At 29.1% G+C, this 14,693-nt stretch overlaps 5 protein-coding genes across 5 annotated transcripts in view; all 5 read left to right on the top strand.

The window, feature by feature from the left end:
• Positions 1-175: 175 nt before the first annotated feature.
• Positions 176-2,459, top strand: PGO_093220 (hypothetical protein, conserved; the record flags this gene model as incomplete). The annotated part of the gene is made up of 5 exons (XM_028687910.1): positions 176-342; positions 612-1,301; positions 1,498-1,584; positions 1,787-1,864; positions 2,432-2,459. The coding sequence occupies 5 exons, from the start codon at positions 176-178 to the stop codon at positions 2,457-2,459; spliced, it is 1,050 nt and encodes a 349-aa protein (XP_028543711.1).
• Positions 2,460-4,126: 1,667 nt separating this feature from the next.
• PGO_093210 (hypothetical protein, conserved) lies at positions 4,127-4,912 on the top strand (the record flags this gene model as incomplete). Its single annotated transcript, XM_028687909.1, has 1 exon — positions 4,127-4,912. One exon carries the CDS (start codon positions 4,127-4,129, stop codon positions 4,910-4,912), a length of 786 nt encoding a protein of 261 aa, XP_028543710.1.
• A 946-nt stretch (positions 4,913-5,858) lies between these two features.
• On the top strand, positions 5,859-6,602 carry PGO_093200 (hypothetical protein; the record flags this gene model as incomplete). The annotated part of the gene is made up of 1 exon (XM_028687908.1): positions 5,859-6,602. The coding sequence occupies one exon, from the start codon at positions 5,859-5,861 to the stop codon at positions 6,600-6,602; it is 744 nt and encodes a 247-aa protein (XP_028543709.1).
• Positions 6,603-9,039: 2,437 nt separating this feature from the next.
• Positions 9,040-10,275, top strand: PGO_093190 (hypothetical protein, conserved; the record flags this gene model as incomplete). The annotated part of the gene is made up of 1 exon (XM_028687907.1): positions 9,040-10,275. The coding sequence occupies one exon, from the start codon at positions 9,040-9,042 to the stop codon at positions 10,273-10,275; it is 1,236 nt and encodes a 411-aa protein (XP_028543708.1).
• A 1,324-nt stretch (positions 10,276-11,599) lies between these two features.
• PGO_093180 (hypothetical protein, conserved) overlaps positions 11,600-14,693 on the top strand; it is a gene marked incomplete at both ends in the record, with an annotated part of 3,546 nt that continues 452 nt past the window's right edge. Inside the window, 2 exons of the mRNA XM_028687906.1 lie at positions 11,600-11,647; positions 11,981-14,693. The exon at positions 11,981-14,693 is cut by the window's right edge and continues 452 nt beyond it. Of these exons, the coding sequence (XP_028543707.1) occupies positions 11,600-11,647; positions 11,981-14,693 (2,761 nt within the window). The remainder of the gene's footprint in view (positions 11,648-11,980) is intronic.

Genomic DNA, 14,693 nt, shown 5'->3' with positions numbered 1-14,693 from the left:
AACAGAATAGAATAAAAATAAATGAATAAATAAAAAAAATAAAAAGAGAGCAGGAAGGATGAAACATACGTGTAAAAACACAGAGCACCCCTTTTGTTTTGTTCATGTATAACGGGAAATTCTTAAATGCCATGAAGAGTTTCTTTTGAGAATATTCAATTTCATTTCAGGAATGATGATATTTAAAAGGTTCTTTCATAAGTACGCAGGAGGAAGCAAAATAAAATGCTACATTGAAAAAAAGAAACAAAAAAAAAAAGACACCACTTTGTTTCATCAACCATTGTATTCTAAAAATTCAAAAAGCTTTATCGACTGGAGATACAACACACCCAAGTCTGGGTAATCAAATAAAAAAAAAAAAAAAAAAATGTTATTTTCTAAATAACGTCATGATGATAAGAAAAAAAAAAAAAATGTTAAGTTTGTGAACACATGTACATCAAGCATCCCTGCACGTCTTCGATTGTGAACAATGCTGTTATGTGCAATTGAGGAAAAAAGGAGAAGCACACACGCATGCACATATACACACATATACACATATATATATATATTCAGCTATATGCAATGTTGTACCCACCTTTTATCGCCCCACATTCTCACAATAGATACGAATACATGTACATATATGGAGAAAACACAATTGAAATTACGAATCTTCCCAATAACAAAACTAATGAATATATCCAGGAACGGTTGAGAAAAAGCTTAAACAAATATGGAAGGCTAAAAATAATAAGATGCTTAAGCAACAGAAACGACCCATATATTAACAACAACATATGCTATGCTACATTTCACAATAAAAAGGACATGTATAAATGTATTCGAAATATAAATATAAGATTTCCCGCATCTTTACAATATAAAATATTAAAGTTTAAAAGTTTGTACAGCAACAAGTCAAATTATTATAATTATTTTTTTAAACAAGACCATTATAATTATAGTGTTATAAATATTGCTTTAAATCTATTTAAATATTTACAAAATAATAAATGTGTTTTAAATATTAAAGATATATATAAAAACATATTTGAGTATACATATTATCCATATAAAATTATAACATCAGGGATATCAGTATATAAAGTGTTCAACAATTGGATAAATTTCATTAACTTTTTTGACAATTTATTTTTAAAAATAATAAAAGGAGACACTATTTTTATTTGTGCCAAAATTGTGGATGATCAAAACATATCTATTTATCTTAATAATAAATTAATTCAATTAAAAAAAAAAACCTGCGCTTCCAACTCTTTGTATTGGCGCCAGGACTCCTTGCAATTGCCAGAGTATGAGCTCCATATGTATGCATAGACATTTCATCTGTACAATATTCATGCAAATGGGTGTATATAAGCATATGTGTGTTGATATAGAGGCTTACCCATGAATAGACATGATATCTATAAACAATAACACATAACACTCAACGAAAAAATTTATAACTCTTATTCATCATCATAATCATCATCGTCTTTCCATCAGGGAAATCGAAAGCAAAATAAATAATGATCATCCGAAAAAACTAAAAGAGGAAATGCAACTTCTTTCAAAAACGAAGGATTTTTACAAGTAAAAATTAAATGACAGTAGAAAAACATGTGTATATTATATGTTCAAATTGGTGTATACTTTAGATTTGCTCATTTATTTATCTATCTATTTATCTATCTATCTATCTATCTATTTTTGCATAAATTTATACACACCTTCAGTCGTTGTGTTCGCACTAAATGTACTCTTATTTTAACCCCTCTGTTCTTTGCCAATTTAGAATTCATGATGAAAGACACCTGCTCAAACTAAAGCTGAACAAGGAGAGGAAGGAAAAAAAAAGACTAGCAAAAGGGGCGTACCAAAATGGGAGTAGCAAAATGGGGGAAGCAAAATGATGGTAGTAAAATGGGGGAAGCAAAATTGGGCTAGCAAAATTGGGATGGCAAAAAAAGTTCCTTCCTATCGCCACATCTATTAAGTCTTGCTACACGAAATATGCGTCTGAGTAAGAGATTTTTAAATTTTATACCAAAGTTGACAAATAAAGTATGCCTCGAACATGTGTATAATTATGCAGAGTCAGCATAAATGAGATTTTTTGAACGTTATGATGCTTCTTATTTGTGTTCATAAATTTATGCATTACATGGGAAGGTCTAATAAAAATTTACTCCTTGGGCGTGTACCCCTTAAAAAAAAAATTAATAATAAGTAAATAAATAATAAATAATTACCTAATAAATAATTAACTAATAAATAATAAATAATTAACTAATAAATAAATAAACAAATGAAATAAAACAAATGAAGCCCCTTTTCCCACATGCTTAAATGTACGTACACACGTATGTGTGCGCTTCTACATTTCAAAATTCTGACAAATGATGTACTAATATAACATACCCACTTTTTCCCTTTATAGGTCGTTCAAAAGTAGGAATAAAATATGAAGGAAAAAAGAAAAAAAATGCCAAAACAAAATCATAAATAAAATTACATCCGTATATTTATTTATTCCAATGGAAGGAAAAGTGAACAGACGCAACTGTTCCTCATTTTGAAGCATATTGATAACAAGAAAAATATATATATATTAGAAATTCTATGATTTTTTCCTATATTGTTAGTATCTATTTTATTAAGGAATTATTATATTACCACAATTACCACAACTACCACAATTACCACTATTATCATTATTACTATTTTAGTTTTATTTATACATTTTTAGCGGATAGAAATTTATTTTTAGTGTAGACTTTGAGGCTAGAGTACAGAGTTTATTTTCCCCTTTTTTTCAAGTTACGTTTCTTAACCCCCGCTTCTTAATTTTTTTTTTTTTTTTTTTTTTTTTTTTTTTTTTTTGTTTTTTTTTTTTGGGTTTTTTATTGTTTTTTCCATTTTTTTTTTTTTTTTTTTTTTTTGTTTTTTTTTTTTTTTTTTTCTTTGTTTTTTTTTTTTTTTTTTTTTTTTTTTTTTTTTCTTTTTTCTCCCGTTCTTGTCTAATCTTCTCTTTTCCCAAATGAGCATACTAAACATAATGCCACTTTCCAAGGAACAGGAAAAAAATTAATTCTTCCTGTTTTTATGTGTAAGGAGATAGTTTAAACCTCGCTTAATTCTTGGAATTTACCTTTAAGAATAAAAATTTACGTTTATAATATTTTGTACCAGAAACGAGTTCTAATATATTCGGGGAACTTCCCTAAGTGAGATAGTCATATGATTAGGATATTAAAACTAAGAAGTATGTTCATCACACCTATGCTACACATGTGCAGAAATTATTATTATACATACGTATGTATTAATGAATGTTATTTTATATTTTTTCCCCTATCATTCTGGAAAAAAATTCCCTCCTTTTTTTAAATAATAGAATTTCCCATCCCATGTATGTACTACTATACCCTATAAGAAACAGAAACAATAGGTTAACCTTCAAACAATATGAGAAGACTACTTTTTTTTTTTTTTTTTTTTTTTTTTTTTTTTTTTTTTTTCACAAATGTTAATGAGTAGTTCTGAAAAATACTGAGGAAACAAAAAGAACGTTTCTTTTCTCAATTTGACTTGTATAAAAAAAAAAAATAATAATAACATTAATCCGATGCAATTTTGTAATCGGGGATAATGTACCTTTCCTAGACTAGCCCTAAAATATTACCATATTTTTAAGCTCAGACTAAATAAGAAAGAAATTCGAAAAGGTAAAAAAATAAAAGAAAGGAAAAAAAAAAAAAAAAAAAAATTTTCCTAAAATAAGATTTGATAGAATACAAATTACTTATCATTTTATGTACTACTAGCAGAATTAGGTAACTTACTACCGTTACCCTAAGTTACACTAAAATAATCCACATAAAAACCTCTCTTGTGTTAATTTCACTCGTATACAATGTTTACCTTAGAAAAAGTTTTGAAATTTCTTTAGACATAGATCTACATAAAATTATATTCCTCGTTATAATTGCCTACTTGTTTGTTCATTTGTTTGTTTGTGTGTTTGCTTGCTTGCTTGTTCATTTGTTTGTTTCTTTTCTTGTTTGTTTCTTTTCTTGTTTGTTTGTTTATTTATTTTTATTTCAATTTTTTTCCCGCGCTTTGAACGGCGAAGATGAAGAAATCACTAATTGCACTATCACTGTGTGTAAAACTGTTAGCATACACACTTTTCTTTCCTTGTCATAAGGTAGAAACAAAGAATATGAATGTGGAATTAGATGGAAAAGTGTACACTGTTTTATATGAGCGTAAAAAAGTAAAATTCTCAGATTTGGATCCTCTAAACATTATGTTTCACTCAAATCATGTGAAACATTCAGGAAATTCCCTTATTCGTTATTTAATAAAAATGACTTCAAAAAAATTAAATAAAATGATTTATGTTGTGAAACGGGTTGATATAACATATGATAAACCACTTACATATGATGACGAGTACAAAATAATAGGTGGCATAACATCCTATGGAAAAACCTCCCTCAAGGTAATTTTGTTTGGAACAAGTTCAGCAAGCAAAAATGGAAATACAAACATGGATGTCAAAAATATATTGCGTAATGGTGCTTTTGCGTATGAGGACAAGTTAAGCAGTAAGCATAACAGTGAAGTGATTGAAAAAAGGAAACAAAACAAAAAGATAACCAAAGTTGAGAAAGATATTTTTAGCTACCTAGACAAACGCAAAGAAAATAATGAAGACATAATTATCAAATTAAGTAGGGATGAAATTAAAGATATAGCATCCCAGAAAAAATGTCAAACTTATTTTACTATTCATTATACCTTAGTTCAAATAAATGAAGATGGAGCTAAATTGCCTATTAAGGAAAAATATAAAAATTTGTTTCCACCAATTGAAAATGAAAAATTGAAACAGCTTGTTAGTGTCTTTTGTTAAATGGGAATAAAAGAAAAAAAAAAAAAAAAAAAAAAAAAGAACTAATATATAAATCATTATTACCATTGTCACTGGATGATGACATTTTTTGTAGATACCTCCATATGCACAAGGATGAAGAAATTAATTTACACAATCGCGGGTTTGTTTACTTGGTGCATTATCATGCACTCATTCTGGGGTGCACCCACCCGTAATTTTTTCGTCCTTGTGTTATTTTGCCCAATATTTTTCCCACATTTCTGCCCAATATTTTTCCCACATTTCTGACCCATATTTGCCCCATTTTTTCCCCATATTTGCCCCATTTTTTCCCCATATTTGCCCCATATTTACCCCATTTTTTCCCCATATTTGCCCCATATTTGCTAATTTTTTTTTCCTCCTATACTGCATAACTATTTCTCACCATGTGTATTTCCTAATTGCACCTTTTTTTAACGAACGCAAACCATTTTAAAAACTTACCCCATTATGCTTATAAAAAGGAAATAAATCTATCTTTTAATTGAACCGTTTGGTGTGGTATTGAATCAGATAAAGCAGGCATAAATCTGTGAAAAAAATGAAACAAATGGGAAAAAAAAAAAAAAAAAAAAAAACGGAACACTCACGGGGGGATTGTCTAATTGTGCACTTGTTGGCATAATGTGAGTGTCTTTTCTTAACTTGATTTGGTACATTAGAGAGGGCGGTTAAGGGAGATGCAGAGTGATGGGAGTGTATGCATATGACGATGCTAATACATGTATGCTTGTTCAGCTTTGCAAGAAATCTTAAATAAATATATGTACAAATATTTTATCAATGTTTACAAACATCCATCGTGTCAGATGAACCTTCCCCCTTGAGAAAAGCACGAACTGCATTGGAGTTTTGTGAAATAGTAGAAAATTTGTCTACTGAAAATTCCATTTCATTTCTGAATAAAATCAGGGACAAAAAGATGGCATTACCACGTGTGATAATGATCCTTTGTTTACTTTTTCTGTGCCTTGTAAATTGGGTTGGAGAATCAAAAAATTTGAAAATCATGATAGATGGGAATATATACACATTGTTATATGAACCAAGAAAAGTGAAGTTTTCAGATTTGGATATACTTAAAATTATGTTTCATTCAAATCAAATAAAACATTGTGGAAATTCAGTCATTTGTTATCTTCTTAAAATGTCAGCTCTGGATGCACAACAGCTGAATTATGTAGTTCGTCATATTGACATAACATATAATAAACCGCTGAAATATGAAAACATTTATAAAATTATTGGAGGTGTAACTAATTATGGAAATACCTCAATGCAAATTACTTTATATGGTGTTGGGACGGATGAAACAACAAAAACAGGGTCAGAAGCAGAAAATGGAGATCATGAAAATGGTGATAACAAGATGGGAATTAATTTATTACATGACATGACAAGCAATGAAAAGAATAGGAAAAAACAAAAAAAAATAGATAAATTATTAAATCAAATGGGCGACGAAAATGAAATAATCAACATAAATGATAATTTATTTCAAGAAACTGAATTTCAAAAAAAATGCATAAATTATTTTACTGTTATTTATACCTTAGTAAAAATAGACGATAAAGGGCATAAAAGTATCATTGATGAGGCTTTTAAACAGGAGCACAAAACAATAGATGTAGAAAAATTGAAGCACCTGGTTAATATCTTTTGTTAGACTCATCCGATTATGAATTTCAACTGTATGTCTGACGAATTATTATAGATATCTTTTATCATACCTAATTTCCAATTTGTTGAGAAAATTTTCTACTTGGAGTGAAACTCGAGTTCTTTCGTTTGTCTTCATTTGGGGAACAGTTTATTTTCCTTTTTTTTTTTTTTTTTTTTCCAATATCATAAATAGTTTAAAAGGTAAAATATTAAAAAAATACACAAATTAAACGGGGGGTGGTGGGAAAAAAAAAAATAAATAAATATCCACTATATGGGGGAAATAAAAAGAGTTTGACGGACGTGTATGTCTATTTATGCTTTGTGGCATCAAATTTGTTAAACATATTTTCATTTTTTCACACAACACATAGTTATATTCACTTTTTATTATTATTGCTGGCATTATTGCGGTTATTTTTATTTTTTTCTTTTTTTTTTTAGATTTTAAAATTGTGTTTCCACTTTAATCGTGTCACCTTTACACACTTTGCATTTTTTTTTTTTTTTTTTAAAGTTTCTATATTTAAGACAACTCTTTCTTGTCCCATTCAGTTGTGAAGAGATGTGCGTTCTGCAGTTAGCACAAAGGCGGTTTGTAACCATACATATGTATATATGTATGTATGTATGTATATATATATATGTCCACCTTTACACATGCGTGTGTGCACATTCATATGAAACTACACACTGGTGTTACAAAAATTTTTGATACGCAAACGCTCCCGTGAGAAAGCATCTATTTCTTTCAGAGTATAGTACATATAATTCTACTAATTTCAAGAATGTAAAAAAAAAAAAAAAAAAAAAAAAAAAATCGAATAACTGTTGCATAAAAATGTGCAATCGTGCTTGAGCTCACTAAATTACTTTGTACAGCACTATCTATAAATAGAGATAAACATATTTATACTCCTTTGTGAAATTTTAAAAAAAAACGTCAAATTAGAAGAAAACTTATACATTGATATATACATAATGTATGAACGTGCGTGTACAATTGATATGTCATAAGACTAAGAGGTATCCTTCAAGTAATTCTTTTTTCGCAAGTCCAAAATCTTCTATTTTTTTTTTTTGTACACATAATTTCCACACATATGTATATATGCATGTACAGGATAGGGAAAAAAAATATAAAGTGAACATACACAGCTCAGCTGCACAAGATGTAAAATCTGCCAAACTTTTAAAAAACTTATATGAAAAAGAAATATAATAAAAATGTTTTCGAATTACGTAAGTATTTATTAAAGGTTTGTTAGCAGTTATAGCAGAAGAATAATATAATTCTTATTAGTATGTATATATATATATATACGTTAACATATGCTAAGCCTTATCATATTTATACACCAGGATATGTCAGAATGTGTATTGGCTATGCGTGACAATTTTTGGAATACTTATAATTGTCAATTTTTTTTGCCAAAAAATAGAGAGGCATCCAAGTGAAGCAGAGTGTGATAACACAAAAAAAAAAGGGATAAAAAAAAATGAGAAGTAAAAATGAGAAATAAAAATGAGAAGTAAAAATGAGAAGTAAAAATGAGAAGTAAAAATGAGAAGTAAAAATGAGTAGTAAAAATGAGACGTAAAAATGAGACGTAAAAATGAGAAGTAAAAATGGGACGTAAAAATGAGACGTAAAAATGAGAAGTAAAAATGAGAAGTAAAAAAAAAAAATGAAAATAAATAAAATAAAATAGAAAAGAAATAATAAAAAAAAAAAAAAATAAATAAATAAAATAATGCAGAATGACACAAAATGAAAAAAAATGAAATAAAAAATGCTCCACTATACATTTATGTGCACATGCACATAATATTATGCCTTTTTTTTTTTTTTTTTTTTTACAAAAGAATGAAATATAAAAAGTTATACTTAATGACTTTTTTCCTTTTTTTTTTTTTTTTTCACCCTGATTATTTATACAAAAGAAAAAAATTCAAAAAATGTGAAGAGCATTTCTATTTTTCGAAAGCAACAAAAATTGATATAAATATATTTTTTTTTTGGAGGCGCTGTTTGGATTTTTATAAATAGCGCTAGGTGCAGAAAATCCGCTGAAGGTAAGAAGTGTCAGTAGTGTAAGAAGTGTCAGTAGTGTAAGAAGTGTCAGTAGTGTAAGAAGTGTCAGTAGTGTAAGAAGTGTCAGTAGTGTAAGAAGTGTCAGTAGTGTAAGAAGTGTCAGCAGTGTAAGAAGTGTCAGTAGTGTAAGAAGTTCCAGTAGTGTAAGAAGTGTCAGTAGTGTAAGAAGTTCCAGTAGTGTAAGAAGTGTCAGTAGTGTAAGAAGTTCCAGTAGTGTAAGAAGTGTCAGTAGTGTATGAAGTGTGACAAATGTGATAACCTTGAAACCACAAGAAAACTTAAAGAGGTCACAAAAGTGGTATTGGACAATAGTGCCGAATAGACGAATAAAAGAGGGATCCCCAAGATGAAGGGGACTTATGTCTCATCGATAAGCATACACAAAGAAGTTAAGAAGCCGGAGTATGCTCTTGTAGGAATTAGAATTTTGTCAGTAATTACTACCATAACATATGTAATACTTTTTAACTTCTTAACAAGGAATTTTTTGACATTGAGTGAAGAAGAAAAAGCTCAGTATGATATAAAAGATGGGGCAGAAAATATCCTGAAGGATGATAAAATATTTGTGAATTATTATAAACCATTTAGTATAATAAATGTTATATGTGGATGTTTTTTAATTTTTCTGAACTTAATGAAAATACTTTCAAATTTTCGGATAACATGTTTATGCATAAAATTAGTTAGTTACAAGAAATACATAAGACTTATAAGTTTACATTTAGACATATTATTTATATCCCTAATTTTTATTCAAAATTTGGAAAATCGATTATTTTTTTGTAATATAGAGAATTATATATACTGGTTTCGTAATTATAATAAAAACGATTTGTTTATAAATTCAGGAAATAACTTATGTCATATGCATAATTATGCATTTATATTTCTATCGATTTTTATGATTATGTTAATAATTGAATTTATGGCCATGTACCTTAATACAGATAGAGCTTTTCGAAAAAAATTTTGTTTATTTTATATAAAATTATTTACAGCATATATGTACTTGGCACTCTTTTATATATTTTTAAAAACAAGACGTTTTTTTAAGGAAACCTTATCAGAATACAATGTTTATGATTTAAATAAATATAGTGATACTGTTAAAATAATTATTTATTCAACTCAAAAGCAGAAGAATTATTATTTACAGCTACTTATTGTGAGTACCATTGTTTCTGCAATTTTATTTTCCCTTTTGTGTTATTATGATATGTATGGAATTCTAAGAACATGTAAATTTTATCTTTTGGTTAGCATCTTAACAAATGCATGTACATTAATTTTTATAGTTAGTCAAGTATTATATTCGAGTTATCTACTTGAAGGAAATCTTTTCTTTTGTTCATATGAAGAGTATTTACAAATGGGCCAAAATCACCATGACAAAGCACCTGATTCTGATGATCCAATTGCACCTTCCAATACGCATGAAACTAAATGGTTCTGTAACATGCATGAAATTCTCTACATATATTTATCAAATAATTTTATCTGTCTTTTAGCATTTGTTGCTGATTTTATACTTTCAGCATATATGACATTTTCTTCCAAATATGCCTCAAAAACGACCTAGGGGGATGCTTCCCCTTATGTGTCCTTCCTCCGACCTGTTCACTATTCATGCAGGTAATTTTGTTTATAATTTTTCAAAGCAAATTATCTTATATTTTTTCGCACATTTTCGCATATTTTCACAATTTTTCACAAATTTGCCCACATTTTCTAACATTTTCGCATATTTTCACAATTTTTCACAAATTTGCCCACATTTTCTCACATTTTCGCACATTTTCACACATTTTCACACTTTTTTTTTTTTTTTTTGTTGTTGTTATTGTTACGCTTGAACCCTTTTCTTAAAATGTATGCGTGAATAAGCATTCCCAACAGGGTCACACATTTATAAGCTTATAATTTTTATCATGCTTTTCTTTTCATATCGTATCGTACCTTATCTTTTCTTTTCTTTTTTTTTTTTTTTTGGTACTTTGGGGGCTCTTTTATCTACCATACAATTCATGTAGTGTCACCCACAATTTTTAAATTCATTTGTCAAACATAAACATGTATAACTCATTTATTCAGGCATCTCACTGATGAATTTTTTTTTTTTTTTTTTTTTTTTTTTTTCCCCATTCACATATGAGATGTTATTTTGTGAAAATTTTATATTCAACTGTAAGTATGTTTACCATTTTGAAAAAAGTTTAGCAATTAATATTTTTTTTTAATTCATGGAGAGTTTTATTTTTATTAAATGCTACGATAAATTTGATGACACACTTTTGTTAAATTGGAGCAAAAAGGAACGTTTTTAGGTAGGTTTGTGTGTATGTGTATGTGTGTCATTGGTGTGAGAGGAGGAATGATTCTCCCCTTCCCCTAGCTTCTTTTCCTTTTTAAACGTTATGTATTTTCAAAAGTAAAATGAAAATAAAAAAGTCATGTTCTTTTGTAAAAGGAAGTGAAATTGTAGAGATCTTAATTCTCCAAGACTCTTCACAAGAGGTAAAAAAAAAAAAAACATCTCAAAAAGCAGGCAGTTACTCGCACGTAGGTAAAGCGCGTACGGCTTGGAAGTATGCACAATGTTAAACACAGTTCACCGAATTATTAGGTCTATTTTTCATCACTCCTCCATTCTAGGAAATAAAAGAATAAAATAAAATAAAGCAAAACTAACCAAGCAGAACTAACCAAACAGAATAAAGAAAAAAAAATAAAAAAAAAAGTATTTTCAGAACTAGTACGGAGTCCACTACGAAAACATGCTAACGCACACACATGTTGTGCAAAATGAATGTGTTATGCCTGAATGTTCCTATTTTTTTTTTTTTTTTTTTGTTTTTTCCCTGCCTTTGCGGCATAAAGCTTATGAGAATTAATCTTTTGGAATTATGGGACAAGGGCATGGGAAAAATCGGCTCCTTATTTATGGAACAAATGTAAGGTAGCGAAAGTGCATGTCCCGAATGTGCGCTCATTCTCTTGTTAGTTTACACTTTTGCTCATGTGCATATGAGTTCGTTAACCACATTTTGATAGCATCCAATAATTAACTACTATCGTGAGGTACCCTGGCTAGCCTTTTTTCTCCTGTTCGTGTATGAACACGTGCTACAGCATATTTCGGAAAAAAAAATGACAGCTATGTATTCATGGACATGTAGCAACTGAACACAACAGCCATTTGCTACTACAAATTCAAATTTGTGTAATCTTGTGTATTGATAACGATCTTCGCCTTTTTTTTTTTTTTTTTTTTTTTTTTTTTGTAGGAATTTTTAGTAGAAAGGAAGCAGAAATTTTCCCTGATTAACATTAAAAATCCTGCAGAGATTAAAGACATATACAGCGGTCCAAATAATATAATAATTATATATCAAAATGATGATTTTGAAATTGTGGGTCTAAATAATTATGGGCAGTTGGGACTAGGAGATAAAACGAATAGAAATAAATTAACAATAAATCCAATTTTGTCTAAGCAGAAAGTAAATAAAATATCTTGTGGGTATGAACATATAATTGCCTTAATGTGTAACCACAATATTTTTGTATGGGGAAATAACAAGTATGGTCAATTAGGAATAGGAAATAGCACGGATGAAATTTCAATGCCATTACTCATCTATTTTAATGAGACAGTTGTCGATGTTGCATGTGGAAAATATCATTCTCTTTTTTTAACTGAATGTGAAGGTAAAAAGGTGGAAAGCCATTTTAATGAACATGAAGTTAAGGTGAAGGAACATCCATTGAGTAATAATATTATAAAAGAAAAAAAGGAAATGAGCAAAAGCTGCCTCAAAGAACTTGATATAAATGTTAATGATGGTGTAGATGATGGAAATCTGAAGGGGAAGATCACACCCAGTTTTGTTACGGCAGTGATGGAGGAGGGGGAACCTGACTCGGATGCAGATAATTCGGATGCAGACAACTCAGACGATAAAGAAACTGAGAACGGAGAGAATCACGATAAATTTTTCCCTGCGAAAGACGATCCAAGCTTCCACATTTATGCCTGTGGCTCCGGATCCAACGGAAAATTAGGGTTCAAAAAGGAAGAAAATGTCTATTTCCCCAAAAAAATAGAATTAAAAAAAAAGATGAACATAAGTAGCATCCATTCCAGCTACGATCACAATGCCCTTATAACAAAGGAAGGAAAATTATATACCTGGGGATACAATGAAAATGGAGAACTGGGAAAAAAATGTAACAAATCAACTTATAAAATTAAAAAAGTTAATTTTCCAAAAAATGATATAATTGTAAAAGTATCACTTGGTAAATTATTCTCAGCCTGTTTAACAAAAGATCATATTTTTTACATATGGGGAAATAATATTTCAGGGATAAAAAAAATGAGCAACACAGAAAATTTACGTATTAAACAATTTTCATGCAATGAAGATAACATTATCATATTGACAGAAAATGAAAAATTATTTTTATTTGACTCCTCTAGGAAGATACACTACATGAATAAATTTCTACATACAAAATTGTATTATGATAAAAATACCAAAAATAAAGGCATCAAGTATAACTTTGTAGGAAGTGGAAGTAATTATTTATATGCTTACATTACTATGGACACGACAAATAATATTAATATTAAGGAGGAGGATTTTAAAATAGAAAAAACTTACCAGAACGACCATTTGGTAAAGTTTGGGGCAATTACAACAGTAGCTTCGGGAAAAAAGAACAAACCTTTTGGTCATATGCAAAAAGGAACAGCTCATGATGATCCATGTGCACACACAGAAGAAGCGGAAGAAGGAGAAGAAGAAAAAGTAACAAAAATGAAAAGAGCAAATTCCTATAAAGTACCTACAATAACTGAATTTGAGAATGAGAAGAAATATAAAGATGAGCATAGGAATCAACAAGAGATGGAAGATACAGTTCAGAATCAAATATGTGAAGAGACTGTTGGAGATGAGGAGTTGGATGTAATAGAATCGGAAAAAACATGGAGCACAAAAGGCTCTAATGAGAAGTTCGAGCACAAAAATACAATATCCCACGAAAGGGAAGAAAACAATGAATCAAAAAAAGAACAAATTACAATGGAAAGACATAGTGATGAGTTCCCCTTTTTTGAAGTAGATAAGGACAAGAACCTTTTAAGAACATTTGGAAATTTTAGAACGAATAAAAACAAAGGGAGAAAAAGAAATTCATATTTGAATCATGCAAGAAAAGTCACCCGAGTAAGAAATTTTACAGTGAACAATTTTTTGGGTGAAGGAAATGGGGAAAAGGGAAAAAAAAAGAAAGACAAGAATGAAGACGGTATTAAACATGGAACCACGTACAGTGATAAGAATGGTAGCAATAAAAGTAGTAAGTCTAGAAGTGGGTCTAGAAGTGGGTCTAGAAGTGGGTCTAGAAGTGGGTCTAGAAGTAGGCCTAGACCTAAGCAACGTGGTAAGGGCAAGGGTAAGCTGAAACCATGCGATGATCTAAATAGTAATATATCAAATGGAATCGAGGGAAAATGGGATAAAAAAAAAGACACCAAAGGGAGAAATAACATAGAATATCTCCTAGAGAAATTAAATTATGTGAACAAGGATTTGATAAGCACTGAATATATAACTAAGGATGGCAATTATTTGTTAGAGCACACCGCTCATATTATGAAGAGCAACATGAATTGTATAGATTATTTATCAGTTCATAATGAAGGGATAATTTGCAGGGATTATTTGGGTCCTAAAAATAAGGGTAAACAAAATAGGAGTAAAAATAGAAACATATACAAAGACGAACAAGAGGGTGATATGCACATTTGCACAACTTGGGAAGATAAATATGCCGAGTTAAATATTATACTACTGAAAGAACTGACAAAACAGAAAAAAATAAATATCGTTTATTGCCATTTGTTGAATAGACTCCAAAAAGAAATAAATAAATTGAGGAAAGAAAAAAAAAATTTTAAGAAGAAAATTTCTAATTTACAAAAATTTACAA

This window comes from Plasmodium gonderi (assembly GCF_002157705.1).
Source record: "Plasmodium gonderi DNA, contig: Chr09, whole genome shotgun sequence".
Lineage (NCBI taxonomy): Eukaryota > Apicomplexa > Aconoidasida > Haemosporida > Plasmodiidae > Plasmodium > Plasmodium gonderi.
The sequence above is the reverse complement of the archived record's forward strand: the minus strand, read 5'-3'. Positions and strand labels throughout refer to the sequence as shown.